We start from the raw sequence: 23,762 nt of genomic DNA, 5'->3' as shown, positions 1-23,762 counted from the left end.
TTAATTTCAAGTATTTTTTGCTAAAAATATTTATATTCAAGTATTTTCTATTCATGAATTAAATTTTTCATCAATTTGGCGGGCAAACTTTTTTTTAATAAGAAAAATTGAAAAAAATTTTTAAATGTTAGTTACTGTGTTTTGAAATTGGGCAGCCGAGAGGTATAATAGAGAGATGGTAAAGTTAGTATGAAATTATTTGCATCACTCGAGTACAGGGAAAGAACAAGATGACACTAGATATCATCCTAGATTATACTCAGTAATATCTGTGGTGAAAAAAATTTTTAAATAGTAACTAGAAAAATCCAGATTATACTGCGTGATATCTGGATTATACTCATAGTAATCTGGATTATACTAGTTACTATCTGAAATTTTTTTTCACTCAGTATAATTTGGGATGACATTCAGTGTCATCTTGTTCTTTCTGTGTATTATGGAAGATTTCATACTAACTTTACCATCTCTCTATACCTCGACATGTAAAAAATGCAATTTCAAAAATTAATTACTCAAAAACAGTACTGCAAATTGATCTGAATTTTTGGTTGTGAATTATTATTATTTATTATATTTTTACCAGATGTACAGTCTCTGTTCTACAAACTTTGCTGCATTTTTATTCATATAGAAAAATTTCATATAATTGTCAAGAACTCTTAAATGGTGAATTATTCATTTATTTATCTTTCGATAAAAAAAATTTCGTAATTTTCTTGAAATATGCCTGAAAGAGCCTAACTACCTTAAGACTACTAAAAACCGTATGTGCCATTTAGTATAAAAGTAATTAAGGAGAAAAAATGTAATGAAAAAATTTATTTTTAGTTAAAATTCATTTATTTTAAATGAAAAGTTAATTATTAAACTTTGTTTAATTTCATGGTCTCATGAATTTTTTTTTTCAATTTTCTACTTAAAGTATTGTTAATTTAATATGATCAAATTTTATTATTTCATTAAGTTCAGAACCAGTCAAAATAATTCTATCAATAAATTATTTAGTTTTGTAATAATTATAATGATAACGCTAGTGATTTAAAGAGTAACAACAGAATTTTTATAAATTTATAATAAAAAACTTACAAGAAAAAAAAATTGAATTTTTTTTTTAATAATTATAACTCTGATGGCTCTGACATACTGTCAGTCTGAAACAAAAAATTCTATGTTAGTGTAAAATAATATTTTTATAAATATTTTGAACTTACTTCATCTTTGAGCGCTGCAAGTTCTTCTTTTTTACTACGCTTGAAAAATCCGTACTGAAACAATAATAAATAAATAAATAAAATAAAATTAATTAATTAATTAAATAAATAAATAAAATAAAATTAATTAATTAATTAAATAAATAAATAAAATAAAATAAATAAATAAATTAATTAATTAATTAAATAAATAAAAGAAAATAAATAAATAAATTAATTAATTAATTAATTAGTTAATTAATTAAATTAATAAATAAAATAAAATAAATAAATTATTTAATTAATTAATTAATTAATTAATTAAATAAATAAATAACATGAAGATTTAAAGTAAAAATTAATTACCTTGTATAGAATAAATGAAAATAAAAGTACAGCAAGTAGTCCTAGAAATACAGAGCCAACAATAATCCAAATGCTGGCCAATTTATTTTTATTACTATCAATTTTATAAATATTCGTGCTTATGTAAGCGGTTAAATTGGAACCACTGACTGTTTCTATTTCTTCTAATGTTGGTTTAATAACATCAATCCAAGCATCTGTTGTAAAAATTATTTGCGCTTCTGTATTTTGAGTATAATTCCATAAGACAGGATTGATTGAAAAGTCTAACTGCAGCCCCCCGGTATCTTGATCACTGTTTAGAGAACCAATTTCACAAGTTATTTTTCCGCATTCAACATCTGTTGAAGTGCAGTTCAAGTATATTCTTGGGGCGTTGACATCAATCATTATCTCCGGCTGAGAATGGAAATTTGAGATCATCATTGGTACCAACTTCTCGGGAGACTGATCTATGTCGCGCTTTAAATTCAACGGTTTACTTTCATTGACGTTTAAATAATATGTTTCTTCTTCTTCTTTTAAAATCACAGGAGTGTAATTTACTAATTTCTTCATCAGTGTTATTCCGTGTGTAGAACATTTATACAATTTTCCTGAGATGAAAATCTGCGAAGAAATCAATGTCTATTTTTAATAAAAAGCCCCGGATATTTTTATTTTAATATGACACTAAAATTAGCCAATTTATTTATTTTTCTTGAAAAATAAACTAGGTCTAAAAAATTATTTAAAAAAAATTTCATTTATGATTTTTTTGAGCTTTTAAAGGTGGAATTTTTTAAATAAATTTTTCTTGCTATAATTTATTTGCAAAAAGAAATTCTTTAGTCTCTTATTTTAATCAGTAAAGTACATAATTAAAATTACAATTTTTTAAATTGTAATAAATTAAATTATTAAAGCTTCAATTAATTAATAACTAGTAACCTTGCAGTCGTTTAATTTTAAAAATAAAAATTTTGCTTTATTAAATAATGACTTTTGTGAAATTGCACCGAACTTTGTTAACTATTGACATTTTTGAAGATATAAGCTCACCCCGACGTTACACTCGTCGAGACCTTTCATTTGAGTACCCACATGCATTTTTATATATTTTTCATATATACATATATATAATATATATAAATATATGAAAAATTGATGTGGGTACTCAAATGAAAGGTCTCGATGAGTGTAATGTCGGAGTGAGCTTATATCTTTAAAAATGTCAATATTTCACAAGATGTTTGTTAAATTGCACTGTACTTTCTTAACTATTGACATTTTTGAAGATATAAGCTCACCCCGACGTTACACTCGTCGAGACCTTTCATTTGAGTACCCACATGCATTTTTATATATTTTTCATATATACATATATATAATATATATAAATATATGAAAAATTGATGTGGGTACTCAAATGAAAGGTCTCGATGAGTGTAATGTCGGAGTGAGCTATCTTTAAAAATGTCAATATTTCACAAGATGTTTGTTAAATTGCACTGTACTTTCATAACTATTGACATTTTTGAAGATATAAGCTCACCCCGATGTTACACTCATCAAGAGCTTTCATTTGAGTACCCACATGTATTTTTATATATTTTTCATATATACATATATATAATATATATAAATATATGAAAAATTGATGTGGGTACTCAAATGAAAGGTCTCGATGAGTGTAATGTCGGAGTGAGCTTATATCTTTAAAAATGTCAATATTTCACAAGATGTTTGTTAAATTGCACTGTACTTTCTTAACTATTGACATTTTTAAAGATATAAGCTCATCTTGATGTTACACTCATCGAAACCTTTTATTTGAGTACCCACATCAATTTTTCATATATTTATATTTATTATATATATGTATATATGAAAAATATATAAAAATACATGTGGGTACTCAAATAAAAGGTTTCGATGAGTGTAACATCAAGATGAGCTTATATCTTTAAAAATGTCAATAATTCACAAGATACAAGGTCATTTCTTATTTATGTACCTAGAGATAGAGCATTTTAGAATGCAGCCTAAATACTTATCATAATAAATTAACTATCGGTGATAATGATATGAAACTTTAAAAAGGCGTAAATTCAAGTCAAGACTTTTGCAATGACACTAAATTTCACTAAAAAAAACCCAATTTTATCATATGACTGTCCTGGTGACAAAATTTTTCTTATTTTCTTAATAATATAGATTACCCGTGGTTTATTTGTCAGTGTAACAATTTCTTCACCTTGAAATCTTACAGGTACATTAATATTGAGTGTTGATAGCAACACCGGAGTTTCACCAATTTTTTTAAGCTGATAAGCATGCTGGAAGCTTATATTTGATGATGATTTATCTTCAGTCGAATAATAATAATTTTTATCATGTGCATTTCTGCAAATAAAATACTATTAATTGAAAATAATGCACCTTATACAAAAAATTTAATAAAAAATAAATACCCCTGTAAATCAAAAACAAATTCGCTTAACAATAAAATCAATCGCGATAAATGTTGATCTCCATTATTTTGACTTCGTGTATTTACTTTTATATTAAAGTCCAAAGTAGTTCCATTCAAACTCCCGTCGTTTAATTGGCTCATATCCAAATCAATTTTAATTATTCTCTAAAATAAATTTTATATTTATAATTTACAATCATCAATTAAAACTTATGATTAAATAAATTAATTAAAGTACCGGAGTTCCAGTTAACGGATTGCCTGCATCGCAAGTTACTTTAACAAATTCACCATCAGTATTCTCATTACAAAAAGGTAATACACTACTTAAATAAATATTGTGAGGTAAATCAATACTGATAGTTGTTAAATAAGCCGGCTCAGCTTCATTTTTTAAAATTATCTCCAAGCTTATGTCCTTGGATCCAATTATCCAAGTTAATTGGTCACTTACTCTAGAATATTTTACAATAAAACTGTGTTATATTTTAGATCATTATTGAAAATATAATATTAATATTTTTCACCCAGTAAAATTCGCAGACAAAGATATTGAAGAAGTACAAACTTCATCTAATCCACATTCGGTATTAAATGGAATATTCAATTCTCCAGTAATTGATTCTAGTCCTTTGTACTCAATAGGACATAAATCACATATAACTTCACCTGAGAAAAAATAATTAATAATTATCAATAAAAATTAACAATGTTAATAAAAAAAAAAATTAAAATCAATAAATAATTATCAACAAAAATTGAAAAAAAATAAAATCAGTAAATAATTGTCAACAAAAATTAACAATATTAATTTAAAAAAATACAAATCAATTAATAATTATCACCAAAAATTAACAATATTAATTAAAAAAAAAAAAAAATAAAAATCAATTAATAATTTAACAATATAAATTATAAATAAAAATTTACCTTCATTTTTTAAAATTGTTTTATTATTAAATTCATGATTAACTTTAACTTCAATAGAATCAACAAAATTTTTATTACTTTCCTATAAAAAGTTACCAAAAATTTTAATTTATTATAAATAAACCTATAACTTATATATTATTTATTTATAAATTAATGAAATTTTTAATAACTAACAAACTTACGAGTAAGTAAAAATATTTATCAAAGCAAACAGTAACTAGTGTATGATCCCACTTAGAAATATGCTCCCGGGAATTTTTAGTTTCGTTGACCCGTTCAAAAGTTTCATCAACACTGATCTTGAGATTAAAGCTTTCCAAAGTCGGTTTGCCAATCTGAAAATGTGCTACACAGATCGTCAGCAAGAAATTCGTGGTATTGCGATCTAGAGTTCGAGGCCGTGAAGTGATTAATATCTCTGTCTTTAGAACAGGTCTGCTTTTAAGTACTAAAGCGTGTCCAGTTAAGTAAGCTCCGATAGCAATGTCAGGGAATCCATTGTCGTCGATGTCAACCGGGTAGGACAGTGAAAATCCAAAAGTTCTTATTGTTGATTTAACTCGTACTTCTTGTACTTTTATATTAATTTCCAGGTTTGAAATTATGTCACCACTGTAGATGTATACTGCGCCGTTGTCATCCCAAGGTGCGCCTACTATTACATCTAATCATAGAGTTAATAAAAACAAACTAATTACATATTTGAAAAATAATAAAAAATAATGATGTTTAGAATTTTGTCCGATCCAGTAATTGATAAAATTGAATTTGATGTACCGAAAGTGGATCAGGTGTCCCTCGCGGTTTTTGAAATACCGTAAATTTTCGGTATTAATTCGTTTACTGTAAATTTACCGTTATAATTCTGAAATAATACGGTATTTCTGTGGTCATTTTGGCCAGTTTTTTTACTATAGTTATACAGCATTTCTACCGTACTTTTGCTGCAAAGTTCAGAAATAATACTATAAAATTACTGTAAAACTCTAGAACTTTTACCGTAAAAAATCTATGTATTAACTATAATATAATTTTAAAATAATAAAATCGTATTTCTACGGTAAAAATACCAAAGATATACTATAATTTTGCCGCATTTATACTGATATAATTAAAGATATAATGCTTTCTACCGTAAGATGGACGGCTGTGTTTATTACTCGGTGAGTCTTATTAGGTGACTGAGTAATTAGATATGGATAGTGTCTCTGATAGCTCAACTGGTAGAGCTTTCGGCGCGTAACTAAATAATCTGAGTTCGAATCCCGGTCTAGACCAAAAAAAATTATTAATAATAATAACAATCGAGAAATTAGTTTATCAACCTCTTGAAAATTATTCACGATAATTTATAATATTATAAAAAAAAATTTCAAGCTATTGAATATTAGTAGTAAAGCAGCATATTTTTGGTATTTTGCCGGTAATAGAAAGTAGGGATCTTCTTTTCCGGTTTTTTGCTGCAATAATGCCGCAGATATACAGTAAATATGCGGTATATTTACGGTTTAAATGCTGTAAATATACCGTAACTTTTCTATTGTATTGCCATAAATATTCTGAATTTATTTCGTAATTTTTTCATAATAATTCGACAAAAAAACTGGCTAAAATAACTGAAGTATTACGGTAAAAATACAGCATTTATATCGTATAAATACCGAATCTTTACGGCATTTCCAAAACCGTGAGGGGTTACATTAACCCCTGACAAGCGCACATCCAAACCGTATACTTTTTTAGGCATTGAGGGTGAAAAGTACCCAACATATTTCATTTTCAAATATCTTGGTCCCTAATAAAGTTAGAGAATTTTTTTTTTTTTTAAATCAAAGCTCAAAAAATTCTCTATAAAATAGACATAATATTAAATTAATTAGTTCCAATTAAAATAGATAAAAATACTATCGAAGTTTAAATATACACAAAGAATTATAACGAAATAAAATTTTGGGGTGGGTACTTTTTACCCAGTGTGCTTGTCAAGGGTTAATTACAAATTATTATTTGATGCATTGTTTTACAGCCTTTATTTCTGCTTGATAAGGCAGTGACGCGACTGCTGATCCACAGACAATTGATCCAGGAAACAAAAAAATTAAAATATTATTATTATTCCTTAAAAAATTTAAGTATAAACATAAAATTAATCTATTATATTTTGATTATGTTTTTATATAAAATGTGTATTTTTCCTTTTAGTTCTTAACTTTAAGATCATTTCTTTTCTGTTATTAAATAGTAAAACGGCGTGCCATAGAAGTTTTTATTTTTTCCTTTCACGACATTTTTTATCATAAATGCGCCGTAAAAATAAGTAGAATAAAAAAAAAATTTTTAAATGTTAATTTTTTATCTAGTTATAAGCCAAAGTGGGGTTGACCTCACTTGTAAATAATTACGGAATTATATTTCAGATCATGAAATTTAATAAAAAATCATGATTATCCTGATTTAGAAATCTAATTTTAAATAATTCAATTCACGCAAAGTGTATATATCTATTTATTAGTCAACTTAAAGAATTTTGAATTGTTTTTAATCATTTCAAATTAGATTTTTTAATCAGCCCTAATTAGAAAAAGAGATTTAAAATGAGTCAAAATTTGAAAAAATTTGTTTTGAATAATATATAAATTTTTATTTTTCATTGAGGAAATATTTCCAGATCCCTTTGCCTAATTAGAGAAGATATACTTTTTAAAAAATGAAGCTATCTAATGTATAAAAATTACCATAGTATCCATCTGAATCGATATCACCACTAGTTACAGAATATCCAAAGCAGCTATCTTCTTTCGGTCCATCAATAATAATCGGTGGTTCTAAAAACCTCTAGCGCGCCAAAAATTAATTAATTAATTTACAAAAAATGACCTATTAGAGCGTTAATACAATCACTTACATTACTACTTCCAAAATAAATATAAACTCTTCCATTATCATTTCCCCAATGAGGCGAGCCAATAATAAGATCATCGTACCCATCATTATTAACATCTCCAACCGCTAAACTTCCTCCAAAGTATTCACCGACTACTTGTCCTTTTATACTCATTATTAATTTTAATGAATCTACTCCCGAGTCCAATATTCCCACCTGGTCAGTAAAAAATTAATTTTACCCAATTAATAATTAACAATTACAATTATAATACTTTACTTGGCCGATTAGGTTCCATCCAGGAGCGCCGGCGGCAAAAAGAATTTTGCTCTTGTTAAAGAATCTTCCCGAAGTGACAGAATAACCTTGAAGAAATGTAAAATAATGATAAAAATAGTTTATTAACTTATAAATAAATAAATTAATTAATAAAATACCAAATTGAGTCAAGTCATCAGTTGTCGGAAGTGTTGCGCTTGTTTTTTGACCTTTGATTTGGACCGTACCGATGACTTCATGCTTTGGCGCTCCAGTAATCATTCTAACTTTTTCTTTGTTATTAATGGCCTTTGAATAGTGGATAGAAAATCCATGCAAAGAATTGTACCAGAAAGTAGATAAAAAATCTTAAAAAAAAAATCAACAGTAATGAAAGTAATAAAATTAAATTAATTTTAACTAGCAACCTGCAGTCACTAAGCGACTGCCAAGATTTTAGAATTATAAATAAGAAAACTTTGGCTTAATAATTTTTTTATATTTATAATCACACTGTATATAGTTTGGGTTGTTTTAAAATAAATTTTAATAAATAATAGTTTAAAAAAACTAAAAACACGCTTTTTATAGAAAACCAAACTAAAAAATAGAAAATAAATTTAAATTAAGAATAGTGTTAAAAATTTCAATAAATATAAATTAATAATGGTGTAAATAAAAAAAATGTATTTTATTTTAAAAAAAGCGTGAGGTGCATGGTGTCAATAGTTATAAATATTTTATTGACAGATATGAGTAGAGTGATTATCATTTTGATAATATCTTAAAAAGCACCCCACGCTTTTTTTAAAATAAAATACATTTTTTTTATTTACACTATTATTAATTTATATTTATTGAAATTTTTAACACTATTCTTAATTTAAATTTATTTTCTATTTTTAGTTTGGTTTTCTATAAAAAGCGTGTTTTTAGTTTTTAAACTATTATTTATTTTTACTTTTAGTTTGGTTTATTTATAAAAGCGTGATTTTTTAGTTTTTTTAAACTATTATTTGTTGATTATCAAAAATATTCAGGCGCGCAAATTACCCACGGAGAGTTACATACTGACATAGTGACATACTGACATACAAGTGAAGCTAATAAAAAATAATTATTTATAAATATTATAAATACGGGGAATCAGAGTTCGATTTCGGAGAGCGAGCCTGAGAAACGGCTACCAGAACCAAGGAAGGCCGCAGGCGCGCAGATTACCCACGGAGAGTTACTGACATACTGACAAACTGACATACAAGTGAAGCTAATATAAAGCGTGTAATAAGAAAACTTTGGCTTAATAATTTTTTTATATTTATAATCACACTGTATATAGTTTGGGTTTTTTTAAAATAAATTTTAAAAATAATAGTGCTATCACAGGATTAATTATTTATTTATATTTATTTATTTATTCAATTTAAATGCCAAGGCAAGAGTCAAATGGCAAAATTATACATAGTGTGATTAAAATTAAAGTACATGTAAAACTATAAACATAGTCATCATCTAAATATATAAAAAAAAAAAAAAAAAAAAAAATATAAACCACCATAAAAATCACTGATGGATTTGAGCAATAAAGTTTTGTACATATCAGTTTATCTATAAATTATGTAGAGTGAATGCAGTCTTTGGTTACACTGATAGAAGGATTTGTTTATAGTTAAAAATATTTGTTAATATTTAAAAAATCATTTATTAGAGACCTCTTTTTAGTCCTTAACAAATATTTTTTAGTATTTAAAAAGATTTATTAATATTTAATAAATGAATATCAGATTTATTAAATACAAATAAGGGGGCGTCCATTAATTACGTGAGGTGTTCTAGGGGGGGAGTAGATCAAGCTAAATCTTACCAAATCTCACTTAGAGGGGAGGGGGGATCTTAATAAATATCACGTAATTTTTTCTCTGGCAGAAAACAGTGTAAAATTGCGTGAAAAAGTATTTCTATAATAAAATATGGCCAACTTCGACACAATAGTGTTTGTCGTATTCGTCTGAACCCTGCACAGCAGCAAAGTAGCGCTCGATTGTTTAATTTGATTATTGATCGATAGGATTTACTAATTTTTTAGGTAGATTTCTTTAGAAATCTATCGGTGGTAGCCGGTCTCATGTCGTAATTTTAATAAAATTTTGTCATAATATGTTTAATTATCTTCAATTTAAGGTATTGTTCGTCGACTTTTAATACTTTTTTCAATTTATTTCGTAGTTGAGAAAATTAAAAAAAAATCAAAAATAAATTATATTTTAGCTTTTATTATCAAATGACTTTTATCTGTAAAAAATCCTATTTTTTAGGTAGATGTCTTTGAATATCTATTAGATGTAGTCAGTCTCACATTGTTATTTGCAAAAATATAATAAAAAATAAATTTTAGGACATTACGGCCTTTTAATAACGTGTTTTTTTCAATATTCAAACAAGAAATCTACCTATCCATGTCGGATGTAGCCGAATGGTGCTTTTTTTTCTCAATAATCCAACCCGTTTACAGCCAAAACATAAATTTTGAAGAATCTCACGTGAGATTAGGGGAGGGGGGAGGGAGTTGAGGAAAATCTTACGAAATCTTATCAAGGGGGGAGGGGGGGTCAAAAAATTTTCAAAAATGCCTCACGTAATTTATGAACGCCCCCTAAATCATTTTAAATGCTAAAAAATATTTGTTTAATACTAAAAAATGGTCTCTAATAAATGATTTGTTAACTATTAACAAATATTTTTTAATACAAATAAATCCTTCTATCAGTGTACTATGTCTCTCTGAGTTCAAAGTCGTAGAAGAATTCAAATGCTTTGGATTTAAATGCCTCAATGCTAATTGAATTTATGACATCCAATGGTATTTCACGCCAAAGGCGTATTGATGATATTAAGAAAGAGTGTTCCTATACTGCTGTTGAGAAGTTTGGAAAGCTAAACGAGACATTCACAGATTCGGTAGAATCTGGCGCCAAGTTCCGTTCAAATCCGTTGTAAACGGAGCGCCAGACTACCGACTATGTTTACTGTAAGCAGAACGGTTTTTTGAGGCTGCGAAATTTTATTTAATTCTACGGTACTTTTTTTACCCAATTTGTTTATCATAACAGTAATTCATAATTTATTTCACCGTATTAATTAATTATATTCACTTATAACAATTTATTTACTTGAAATTATTAAATTTTATCAGCACATACTATAGCTCGCTCACAAATTTCGATCCTGCCCTGATAGCCATGCAGAATACAAGTTGGCTTTAGACTGGACTCCAAGTTGTGAAAAATCTACGACTCGAATCTAACGACAGTTTCATTAAACATCTTGTAGTGCAGGAGTTTGAGTGAACCTGCACTGAACTTTGAGACAATGTCTGTTAATGCGGCAGAGTACAAAAATTTTACCATTTGCATTCTACGATCGGTAAATTACCGAAAATTGATGATAGTTTGTCGGTATAAGCCTTATAGCCATCAGAGAAATTCAATCTTATGGCCAATTGTTAATAAATTACAACTACAATTATAATTGTTATTACGATCACTATTATCATTGTTATTTTTACTATTTTTATAATTATTAATAAATTATAAGAAATATATATTAATTCTGAGACCAATGTAATCAATTTTATATATTTGTACAAAATCAAATAAAAAAAATTAACAGTAAATTTATTTTTCATATTTATTTTGCGTATAAATATAACTTTGGTGCTATATTTGCCGTAGGTGAAAAACTTCTTCGAATAAATGTTTTTTAACGATAGGAAAAAACATCAGGTTAAAAAATTATCTTTTTCAAATTTATCCTTTTCAATTAAAATATAAAAATTTTTATTTAATTTCATTGAGTTACTTATTTATGAGTTATAAGTAATTAATACTTCATCAAATGACTAAGAAAATCGTAGGTTCTTAATTTTATGCATTATCTTTCTTAAAAAATCATATCGAAATAATTGCCTCAAAATTTTTTGTGTTGTAGATTGAACTTTCTGAGTTAAAAACTTGATTGCTAAATATGTCTTCATATTTGTTAGTATTTTTAATGAAAATTGAAGTTTAAAATTTATACAACTTCAGCTAAAAAATTTGTTAAAAAATGTTACAGTCTAACTTGACATTATTTTTTACGCAAATCTCATTACAACTTTTAGCTAACCTTCTGCAAATAAAAACTTGTCAACAGCTTTAGTTCAGATGTCGGCGTAGGTTTATTTGAATTTCCTAACCAACTTCACTACAGATTCAATACAGGATTCTGCAGTGAGTGACTTTAAGTGAACTTTGAAACGACTTGGCTAAAATCCCGCCAGTGCAGGTTATTTTACTCAAAGCGTGGCTATCAGGGATGACTTTTTTTTTATGGAGAAAGGTCAGCGCCACAGACTAGATAAAATAAAAATGTGTAGTAATCCTCCTATAGATAAGCAACTACAGTTAAAAAAAGTAATTCACAGCTTACATTTACGGCCGCCAGGGTGCACTGGAATTACATCTACATAAACTGTAGCTTCAAGGGGATAGTTTGCAGTAAAAAATGCAGTCAACACGAGATTTAAGTTGTTATCAATTGTAAATTTTCATTATAATTACAAAAAATACTAAAATCCGAACAAAAACAGTTTCACTGTAAAAAAGTCGCGCCAAGTCCACGTTCATAAGACTATTAGGAAAAAAAAAATTTTTTTTTCTTTACAAAAACATACAAAATAAAAAAATTAAAAAATCCAAGTAACCGATATGATTGTTTATGATTTTCGGAAATTAAAAAAAATTTTATTGTAAATTTAAAAATAAAAAAAAAAATTTTAGAACGTACTTGGTGTGCGTCATTGTGTATTTAAATTTTTTTAAAGTCCTAGTAAATAGATTTTACGAATTTCATCAAAAGTAAAATATTTTGCAACCACGCACACTAAATACGTTCTAAAAATTTTTTAATTTTTAAATTTACAATAAAATTTTTTTTAATTTCCGAAAATCATAAACAATCATATCGGTTACTTGGATTTTTTAATTTTTTTATTTTGTATGTTTTTGTAAAGAAAAAAAAAATTTTTTTTTTCCTAATAGTCTTATGAACGTGGACTTGGCGCGACTTTTTTACAGTGAAACTGTTTTTGTTCGGATTGTTATACTTTGAAGCCAGCCTTTCTATTCCGAGCGTCTTATATCTTGTGGCTCCTCAACAAAGAGACACCTCAAAAAATTTGGTTCACCAGAACTGAACAGTTTATACAGGAAACAAGCTAGGAGATACAATCTTTTTGATTTGATTGAGAGCCATTTTAAGGAGCGACGATAATTACAAATAATTTAATGGAAAAATGTGACCGAACAAATTTATAGAACCAAAAAACTATTGAAAACTCCTTCAAAAATTTGACATAAAAAATTGACTACTAAAACATATATAAAACCAAAAGGCACTAATACTTAGGGGGCGTCCATTAATTACGTGAGGTGTTCTAGGGGGGGAGTAGATCAAGCTAAATCTTACCAAATCTCACTTAGAGGGGAGGGGGGATCTTAATAAATATCACGTAATTTTTTCTCTGGCAGAAAACAGTGTAAAATTGCGTGAAAAAGTATTTCTATAATAAAATATGGCCAACTTCGACACAATAGTGTTTGTCGTATTCGTCTGAACCCTGCACAGCAGCAAAGTAGCGCTCGATTGTTTAATTTGATTATTGATCGATAGGATTTACTAATTTTTTAGGTAGATTTCTTTAGAAATCTATCGGTGGTAGCCGGTCTCATGTCGTAATTTTAATAAAATTTTGTCATAATATGTTTAATTATCTTCAATTTAAGGTATTGTTCGTCGACTTTTAATACTTTTTTCAATTTATTTCGTAGTTGAGAAAATTCAAAAAAAATCAAGAATAAATTATATTTTAGCTTTTATTATCAAATGACTTTTATCTGTAAAAAATCCTATTTTTTAGGTAGATGTCTTTGAATATCTATTAGATGTAGTCAGTCTCACATCGTTATTTGCAAAAATATAATAAAAAATAAATTTTAGGACATTACGGCCTTTTAATAACGTGTTTTTTTCAATATTCAAACAAGAAATCTACCTATCCATGTCGGATGTAGCCGAATGGTGCTTTTTTTTCTCAATAATCCAACCCGTTTACAGCCAAAACATAAATTTTGAAGAATCTCACGTGAGATTAGGGGAGGGAGTTGAGGAAAATCTTACGAAATCTTATCAAGGGGGGAGGGGGGGTCAAAAATTTTCAAAAATGCCTCACGTAATTTATGAACGCCCCCTTATCAAGACCTTTCTGATGATACCAAATTAAACTATAAAAATTTCTTTAAAAATAATAATATACTCGTCACAAAATTTTCTTTTCTCTCTCAATTATTTAAATGATAAATAACTATCGCTAAAAAATATCAAACCCAATTTACGATAAAGATATACCCGTTACTAAATTTTTCTTAGTCTTTTAATTATATAAATTAATTTTTGACATAAACACATTGCCGTGTACAAAACAATATAAATAAATAAACAAATTTTGTTTATCGCTAAATTCTAATCTATTTAAAATTACTTCGAAAACTTATCATAATAAATAAACTATTTTAGAAAAGTATATAAAACATTGAAAAGACACTCACAACTTCAGGTCAAAACCTTTCCAACGATATAAAATTAAACCATAAAAACCCATTTTGTCATATAATTACACTGGCCACAAAATTTATTTTTTTAATAATATAGATAACATACCATGAGATTTAAAGTTATCTTCAAGTTGCAAATTTCCTGAGGATATTTTTCCACTGTAACAAACGCCATGCATGCTAATATGTTTGTCAAGAATTGAAAAAATTGATAAAATTGTCCTTGGTGCGCAAACCTGTCATTTTTTTCTACAATAAAAATCTGGATATAAAAATATTTTACTAAAAATAACAACTTACTGTAATAAGATCATCATTTTCATCTAACGCCATTGAGGCGCCAAACCAACCGTAAGCTTTTTTAACTAAACTATTGTAATTAACTTGAGTTATGAATCCTGATTCATCATTAACGTCACTTGGTCTAAATTGCTCACATTTTATACTCTTTAAATTGCACCTATAAGAGGCACCTGGTTCCCTGGGAGCTTGCGAACCTCTTGGTATTGAAGTGAAATTAGCTTTCGGCGCTCCGACAATCATCCTTTAAAAAAAAAAAAAACTTTAGGAGTAAAAATTATCAAAATTAAAACGAAAATTAAGTTAGCCGACACTCAAAAATTTATGATTTTTTTTTTAATTAAAAATTAAAAATAAAAAACTATTTTTAAAAAATTCCATGGATAATTTTTAAAATTTTCTACATGTGAAAATTTTTGTTTCAATCTTCTAAAAATTATTTTTCAATAAAATAAATTATCAAAATTTTCAAATGTCGGCTAATTTAATTTTCATAAATTAATTAGCCGACATCTGAAAATTTTAATAATTTTTTTTATTGAAAAAATGACTAAAAAAAAGAAGAAAAAAAATTTTCATTTGTAAAAAACTTTAAAAACTGTAAGTGCAATTTTTAAAAAATATTGTTTTGTTCTAATTTAATTATTAAAAAAAAATCAAAAAATTAAATACGTCAACTAACTTTAGTAGCAAAAATTATAACAATTAAATGAAAATTAAATTAGCCGACATTTGAAAATTTTTATAATTATTTTTATTGAAAAAATTGTTACTATAAAATTAAAAGAAAAAATTTCACATGTAGAAAATTTGAAAAATTATACGTGCAATTTTTTTTAAGTATTTTTTTACTTGCAATTTAATTGTTAAAAAAAATAGAAAAATTTTTGAGCGTCGGCTAACTTTACTATTATAAAATTAAATAAGCCGTCATTTGAAAATTTTAATGAAAAAATTATTACAAAAAAATTAAAAGAAAAAATTTCATATGTAGAAGCTTTGAAAAATTTTACGTGCAGTTTTTTTAAGTATTTTTTTACTTGTAATTCAAATAATAATAAAGTTAGCCGATCTTTTTAATTTTTTAATTTTTTAATTTTTCTTAATTTACTAAATTAAAACTAAAAAATATTTTTAAAAAATTGCACTTATAGTTTTTGAAGTTTTTAATGAATGAAATAATTTTTTAATAAAAGTTTTTAGATGTCGGCTAACTTTATTTTCATGTAATTTAATTGTTGAAAAAAATCAAAAATTGTTGAACGTTGGCTAATTTTAGTATCATACAAAAATTTATATTAAAAATTTGCATTAAAAATAGTTAAATAATTACCAAGGCTTTCGAAGCAAAACAGTGTATCCAAAATATGAAAAATCGCGATTTCGAGCAACAATTGCATTTTTCACAACAATGTTGTAAGAAGAAATTATTGAAGTGTGAGTCAAAAATGTAACTAGTAGTGTTAATAAATTAATTGCGTGCATGGTTGAAAAAATGTTTGTTAATGGTGAGAAATTTACAATGATCAAGTCCGCGGATGAATCGCAAGTGGAACCTTCAATAATTCAAGTACAGGAAGAGTAAAAAGAGATAAGACAATCGTTTTCTCACAAAGTTGTGTCCGCTAATGATATTTATTATAATTAAATATATGAAATCATTTGATATTATTATTATAAAGTGAATATAAATAATTGGAAAGGATAGTTGACATTTTTTAAAAACAAATTTTCTATCTTGTAACTTTTAGAATATTTTTATTGCTTTTCGAAAAATAATTGTCACATTTAAGATAAAATATTCAGCATTGAAATAAATAGAATTAAAATAATTAATAAATGATATTTTTGCAAACTTAAAATTACTTTGCAATAAATATTAATGAAAGTAAAAGTTTATAAATTAATTATTGAAGTATCATAATTAAATAAATGATTGATGATAATCTTCGCTCTTATAACAGTATCTTTGATTGCACGAAACCTCTTCTTTCCATTTTTATTTCTCGCTCTTTAAGACTCAGTGAATTAAAGTATTTAATTGGATCAGCTGGATTCAGTATTGGACACTGTAAAATAAGTAGTTAAAGTTAGTTGAAAAAATTTGTACTTTTTTAAAATATGTATAAAAAAAAAAAGATAATTTACAAGTGGGGTCCAGCTTATTTTGGCTATATCTAGGTAAAAAATTAACATTTTTTAATTTTTTTTTTATTCTGATTGTTTTTATGGCGTATTTATGATAAAAAATGTCGTGAAAGAAAAAAATAAAGATTTCGATAACTTTTTTGCTTTCAAAAATTGGAAAAAATTTTGGCTCTCATTTTTTTGGATAAAATTCTTATTTTATTTTTTTTTAAGTTTTTGATATATATTTTTTTAAAAAGTTCATAAAAAAATGAACAACTAAAAAAAAAAAGTTGAATATCACAATTTTCTAAAAAATTTATAAATTTTTTTGAAAATTTGTTAAAATTGTGATAATCAACTTTTTTTTTAAATTGGTCATTTCTTTATATATTTTTCAAAAAAATATATCAATAAAATCAAAGAGAAATTTCGTTCAAAAAAATGAAAATTAAAATGGTGGACCCTACACGGAAAAAAGTAAACTGTAATATTCACTCGGATTCCGATAAATTTTTATAGTTTCAAACAGTAAAGCGGACATCGGGGTGGCTAAAATATAAATATTACAGAACTTAATGTAAAAAGTATAAAAGCCACAATTTATAATTTAATATCCAAAATAAGTGATTAGTAGCTGTCACTATAGTAAATAATGACTATTTCATCTTAAAAAATTACAGTTTCAAACAGTAAAAATTGCCATTTCAATATAAAGTCCATATTATGAGGAGAAGGGGAACTCATATGAAAGAGAAGGGGGTCTCACTCTGGGAGAATTTAACATTTGAAACAGTAAAAATTATACTTTTAAAATATACATTTTACCAGTCCAAGCAAGTCAATAATTACAGTTTGATTTTTAGCGTTGCGTTTAAAATTTACCATTTTACTTTGTAAATATTGACGTTGCTTGTATTAGAAATTTACTAACTTTATTTTATACTTTTTACATATCATAAGATCATTTTTTAGGTACGAAATGATAAATACCAAAGTCTGAATTCTTAACTATTATACTTTAACATTTTAGACATTTACATAGCGAATATTACTATTTGAAATAGTATTTTCTTCCATGTAAATAATAAATTGTAACGTTTAAATGGTAAATATTATATAGTGAATAATAAAATCACGATTTTACTGTTTGAAATGGTAATTTTTAGCAGTTGATCATCACTTATTATAAATCGACTGTTATTTATTACAGTTTACTTTTTTCCGTGTATTTGTAAATAATTTCCAAAAAAAAGTAAAAAGAAAAAAAAACTTACTCCTGACTGCTGTCTGGTGGCAATCGCTAGAGGTAATTGTTTAGTCAAATTTTTCTCTCGGTCTTCATGATTAGGATGCGTATTGAGCCAAGGAACAACTTCAGGTTTTATGTTTAATTCCGCAAGCGTCCTCATTATTCCCCACAGTACGACAGCGTGTCGTACATCATAACAAGCTTTGGCAGCCAACTGCAGTCCGATGTTATCAGCTTCATTTTCTAGCTTTCTGCTGTATGGGTACGTTACGAGGATATCAAACATATTTATTCCAAGTGCTTGGAGTAACAGTGCCAATAGATCAGGAAACAGTGCCCATACTACAGCGATGGGTACAGCCATCAAAATATCTTGGAGTAGATTTCTAGAAATCTGTTCAATCTGAAATTTATAAGATTAATTTTTTTTTTACACTGAGAAAAAAAAAGTACTACTCGTGAGAAAATTTTCTTGTCACAAGAATATATATTTTTGATAATTTTTAAGAATATATTTTCTTGTATCACGAATTGATCGAATTATTTTTTGTTTAATTCAAGTGAACCTATTTGTTTGTTAATCTATGAAAATTAAAGCCAATATTTTATTATCATGATAGATATTGATATTATTTTGCCAAAAAAACCAAAATTTATCGAGCCAAGAAATTTTTTTCTGGACAAAAATTTTTTTTTCTCAGTCTATATTAGGGTGGCGCAAAAAAAACCGACTATTTTTTTTTTTGAGTCTCGAGTGAAAAAATGTTAGTTTTTGATGTTTTAAGAGCCCTCTCCAAAGGACAGCTCAAAAAAAAAATTTTAAGAGGTCTCTAAATTTTTTAAAATTTTAAAAATCGTCAAAAATCGAACTTTTTTTTTTTATTTTTTTTCTCGTTACGGTATAATTTTATAGACCAAAAAAAAATAAGTTTCTGAAAGTTTCAGTTCAAAATTTAAATTTTGAAAGGTCGCTCATAATTTTTTTTTTTTTCTTTAATTAGTCATATCGCCGACTTCAAGTGTTGGGAGTGGTACGTTGGGGTCTTTTTGGTTTGAAAAAATCTTAACCTACGCGGTAAGGTCAAATCTCAACCAAGCTGGTTTCTAAGACCAGCTTGGGATTCGAACCTATGCCTGGCAGTTGATTAAATAAAATTATTGAATTAAAAAAAAATTATATTTTCTATGTTGTGCTTGATTTTTAGTTCATCTCGTGATGTATTTTTATCGATTATTGTACTAAATAAAAAAAAAAAAAAATGCCTGGAATTTTAATTTGAATAGTAAAAGGTCGCTCGAAAAAATTTAAACTAATGCATTAATAAATTGAAAAAAATTATGAGCGACCTTTCAAAATTCAAATTTTGAACTGAAATTTTCAGAGACTTATTTTTTTTTTAGTCTATAAAATTAGACCGTAACAAGAAAAAAAATAAAAAAATAAAAAAAAATTCGATTTTTGAATTTTAAAAAAATTTGGGCCGACATCTTAAAAATTTTTTTTTAAGCTGTCCTTTTGAGAGAGCTCTTAAACCATCAAAAACTAACATTTTTTCACTCGAGACTCAAAAAAAAAAAAATAGTCGGTTTTTTTTGCGCCACCCTAGTGTATATTAATATTTCATTGGTTTGTATCATCGGTTAAACAACTACTTCTAACCAATCACCACTAGTATCTTGAAAAGTGCAATTTTTTCTTTTTGTAATAATTACTCTCAGAATTATTCTTTCTATACTGTTAATAAGTTAAAGTTATAAAGTAAATGAAATTAATTTAATTAAATTATAAGAAAATGTTAATGCTTTTTTTCCTTTTTTCGCCTAAAACAAAAATTTAATTGATGTAAACCTTATGTATAAAGCCAATTGGCGCTTGAATAAATAAATAAATAAATAAATGTTTCTTCTTCTATTAATTTCTTCAATAAAAAAAAAAATCAGAATATTTGTGGATTTATTAGCGAACTTACAGGATGTTGTAGAAGAACATGAGCGACCTCGTGAGCTATTATAATAGCCAGTTGATCATCATTTTCAGTTAATTTTAATGCTCCTATGTGAACGAAAATATTTCCACCCTAAAATAAAGTAAAGTAAGTAATTTATAAACTCGTAAATTAAAAAAAAAAAAAAATTAAAAATTTGAGCTACTTACTGGTAAGACATAAGCGTTTGGATCATCCTTATCAATTACAGATAACGTCCATTCTCTTTCTTTAACTTGAGGTAAATCTTGATTAGCTTCTAGTATTCTATTTACTACTCTTAATAGTCTTTTGTACGCTGGATGCGTGGTAGGTACTATAAAGTCTTTAAAGTTCTCCAAATACTATTTCAAAGAATAATTCTTTTATTAATTAAAAAATTTCTGTAAATGACATTGAAACTAACAGACATCTGATACATTTTTATAGTCACGATAGTTATGCAAATTTGATTGAATTTTGGCTTAAAAAATATGATTTTTATTATTGATAATAAGATAATAAGCTTTCAGACGTCTCTTACTTTCACTATCATAAAAAAAATTTTTTTAATTAAAATCAAACATCCTTACATTTTCAAAAGTAAGTCTTCCGAGAACTTTTTGTTGATTGGAAGTCATAATAATAAATCTGGATCTTCCAGTCAAGGGATCAACTTCAATATTCATTATGTAGAACATAAAAAGACTCGTCATAAGAAATCCTAGGGCCCCTAGAAAAATTTAAAGAAAAAAAAATTAACATTAAATTACAATAGAGTTAAATAATCTATATTATTGAGAGAATAAGAAAAATTTTTTTTCCAGGATAGTCATATGATAAATTCGGTTTTTTCTGTGAAATTTAGTGTCATTGCAAAGGTATTGACTTGAATTTGTGCCTTTTCAAGGTTTCATTTAATTCTCACCGATAGTCAATTTATTATGATAAGTATTTAGGCTGCATTCGAAAATGCTCTATCTCTAGATACATAATTAAGAAATGACCTTGTATATTATGAAATATTGACATTTTTAAAGATATAAGCTCATCCCGATGTTAGACTCATCAAGAGCTTTCATTTGAGTACCTACATCAGTATTTCATATATTTATATATATGTATATATGAAAAATATATCAAAATGCATGTGGGTACTCAAATGAAAGCTCTTGATGAGTCTAACATTGGGATGAGCTTATATCTTTAAAAATGTCAATATTTAGGAAAGTACAATACAATTTAACAAATATCTTGTGAAATATTGATATTTGTAAAGATATAAGCTCATCCCGACATTACACTCATCGAGACCTTTCATTTGAGTACCCACATCAATTTTTCATATATTTATATATATTATTTATTATATATATATAATATGTATATATGAAAAATATATCAAAAATGCTTGTGGGTACTTAAATGAAAGCTCTTGATGAGTGTAACATCGGGATAAGCTTATATCTTTAAAAATGTCAATATTTAAGAAAGTACAATACAATTTAACAAATATCTTGTGAAATATTGATATTTGTAAAGATATAAGCTCATCCCGACATTACACTCACCGAGACCTTTCATTTGAGTACCCGCATCAATTTTTCATATATTTATATATATTATATATATAATGTATATATGAAAAATATATCAAAAATGCATGTGGGTACTTAAATGAAAGCTCTTGATGAGTGTACCATCAGGATGAGCTTATATCTTTAAAAACGTTAATATTTAAGAAAGTACAGTGCAATTTAACAAGAATCACTATTTAATAAAACAAAATTACCGTATATTTTTTGCCGTTGCTTCGAGACCCAGTCTATATACAATTTCTTTTCCTCTGAAGTTTTCTTGGCCCACCATTTTCTGAAGAATCTTCCAAACAACAATGCGCCAATTCTCGTGAGCGGTCTTATCAATAAGGCGACTGCCGGTGAAATATGTCGGCGAGGTGTTGTATTTAAAACACTATTATTTATCCTGAGCAATCCACGCTGACTAATTTTGGCTAATGATGACGATGATTCATTGTATAATGACCGTGACAGATGAAACTGATAACAATTATTTCCTAGTGCGCTAGTACGGAGAACTGTCAATTTCACCGCACTTTGTCTAACAATTTGTTTTCTATTTATCAACAACACCCATCTTAACGTCAACATTTTGATTTATTTATTAATTTATTATTTTTACTTTATATAATACCCGCCAGTTAATATTCCACTTGAATTTATCAAGCTAAAATAGTAAGACAAAAAAAAATAAAATTTTCACCAACTCTAAATAATTTAAAAACATTAAATGCTTTTTTTAGTAAATTAAAACTTACCAATTATAATAATAATAATAATGGCAAGTAATAACAATAATTTATAATTTAATTATTTCCATTGTGCTGTATGCATGCAGCAAGTAGAAACAAATGAAAACCTAAACGTGTATGATAATGAAGCATCACACCAAATGAAATTCCATATTGAGCAGCAGCATACAGCATTCGTTTTGAAAAAAATATCACGATTAATTGCAACCAAAATGGACGTTGACGTTCTTTTATTAATTTACAATCAGTGTTTGTTGTTGTTATTGCTGATGGTGTTGAAGAGGATGATGATACTGATGCACTTGCAGGTATGAATGAAACTAAATTTGATGAGCCGCCATATAAATTAAATTTGTAATGCCAGGACATGTCTAGTCACCTCCGAAAAAACCTGTTTTTATTTTAATAAATATATTATTCATCAGTTTAATTTATTTCCACGTGGTAAGTATTTATGGATTAAAATAAACTAATAAAATATTAATCATAACCTATACTCACGAGGAAAGTGAAGTATCACTCATCCACTGGTTTTTGCTGTCAACAGTTATCAGTGAATATAATTTCCAGGTATTTTAATACGATTAATTATTAACACTGTTATTATTGACAGCTGGACTTATTGAAACTACGACATTGTCTAAGGCTAAATAATTATTAATGGACAAAATAAAAGTTGCGTGTGACTATTGTTGAAAATATTCGAACGGAAAACGTCATTCCGCCGCTCTTAGTCGAATGTTTTTTGAATTATCATATCATTGCTGCCAAATTTTTTTTTATTTTCCAATTTATTTTTACTTGTAATTTAAAATATAATTTTTTATTAATATTTTATCAGAGTCAATTATTAAATTAAATAAAAAATTTTAACTTTCTTTGAAATATTATTAAAAACAGTAGACGTCAAACAGTTGTTCAGTTTTTTTAAACAAATGATTGATTATTACATAAAATTGTTATGAATAATAAAATTATAATTATTATTAGTTATTTTAAAGTTTTTGCAAACTGACACTTAGTTTATTTTTTTTTTATTTATGAAGAC

General features: G+C 26.4%; 2 protein-coding genes across 4 annotated transcripts; both read right to left on the bottom strand.

Annotated features, from left to right (window-relative positions):
- Positions 1-1,057: 1,057 nt before the first annotated feature.
- LOC123269380 (integrin alpha-PS3-like) lies at positions 1,058-16,603 on the bottom strand. Of its 2 annotated transcripts, none has more exons than XM_044735059.1 (16): positions 16,373-16,603; positions 15,040-15,283; positions 14,846-14,975; positions 8,269-8,457; positions 8,111-8,196; positions 7,853-8,047; positions 7,683-7,782; positions 5,130-5,611; positions 4,945-5,026; positions 4,542-4,683; positions 4,253-4,469; positions 4,013-4,179; positions 3,761-3,944; positions 1,560-2,168; positions 1,215-1,268; positions 1,058-1,169 (listed from the first exon to the last, which is right to left on the bottom strand). In XM_044735059.1, the coding sequence occupies exons 1-16, from the start codon at positions 16,522-16,524 to the stop codon at positions 1,122-1,124; spliced, it is 3,081 nt and encodes a 1,026-aa protein (XP_044590994.1). In that variant the 5' UTR covers positions 16,525-16,603; the 3' UTR covers positions 1,058-1,121. The 2 variants fall into 2 exon arrangements, with proteins under 2 accessions (XP_044590994.1, XP_044590995.1); XM_044735060.1 differs by having other exon boundaries at positions 1,058-1,154.
- Positions 16,604-16,949: 346 nt separating this feature from the next.
- On the bottom strand, positions 16,950-23,489 carry LOC123269389 (metalloendopeptidase OMA1, mitochondrial-like). Of its 2 annotated transcripts, none has more exons than XM_044735074.1 (8): positions 23,206-23,489; positions 22,721-23,105; positions 22,175-22,629; positions 20,976-21,115; positions 20,574-20,747; positions 20,389-20,496; positions 18,444-18,821; positions 16,950-17,108 (listed from the first exon to the last, which is right to left on the bottom strand). In XM_044735074.1, exons 3-8 carry the CDS (start codon positions 22,551-22,553, stop codon positions 16,995-16,997), a joined length of 1,293 nt encoding a protein of 430 aa, XP_044591009.1. In that variant the 5' UTR covers positions 22,554-22,629; positions 22,721-23,105; positions 23,206-23,489; the 3' UTR covers positions 16,950-16,994. The 2 variants fall into 2 exon arrangements, with proteins under 2 accessions (XP_044591009.1, XP_044591008.1); XM_044735073.1 differs by having other exon boundaries at positions 23,216-23,489.
- Positions 23,490-23,762: the final 273 nt, after the last annotated feature.

Source organism: Cotesia glomerata, linkage group LG7 (assembly GCF_020080835.1).
Source record: "Cotesia glomerata isolate CgM1 linkage group LG7, MPM_Cglom_v2.3, whole genome shotgun sequence".
Taxonomy (NCBI): domain Eukaryota; kingdom Metazoa; phylum Arthropoda; class Insecta; order Hymenoptera; family Braconidae; genus Cotesia; species Cotesia glomerata.
The sequence above is the reverse complement of the archived record's forward strand: the minus strand, read 5'-3'. Positions and strand labels throughout refer to the sequence as shown.

Bases quoted from the DNA above. Each gene is read 5' to 3' on its own strand.
- LOC123269389 (XM_044735074.1), bottom strand. From the start codon at position 22,553: ATGTTGACGTTAAGATGGGTGTTGTTGATAAATAGAAAACAAATTGTT. The intron at 20,748-20,975 runs GTAAGGATGTTT...TCTTTGAAATAG, and splicing joins GAAGACTTACTTTTGAAAAT to TATTTGGAGAACTTTAAAGA. The intron at 18,822-20,388 runs GTAAGTTCGCTA...TATAAATTTCAG, and splicing joins ATGTTCTTCTACAACATCCT to ATTGAACAGATTTCTAGAAA.
- LOC123269380 (XM_044735059.1), bottom strand. From the start codon at position 16,524: ATGCACGCAATTAATTTATTAACACTACTAGTTACATTTTTGACTCAC. The intron at 14,976-15,039 runs GTAAGTTGTTAT...AAAAAATGACAG, and splicing joins AAAATGATGATCTTATTACA to GTTTGCGCACCAAGGACAAT. The intron at 5,027-5,129 runs GTAAGTTTGTTA...AACTTTTTATAG, and splicing joins ATAAATATTTTTACTTACTC to GAAAGTAATAAAAATTTTGT.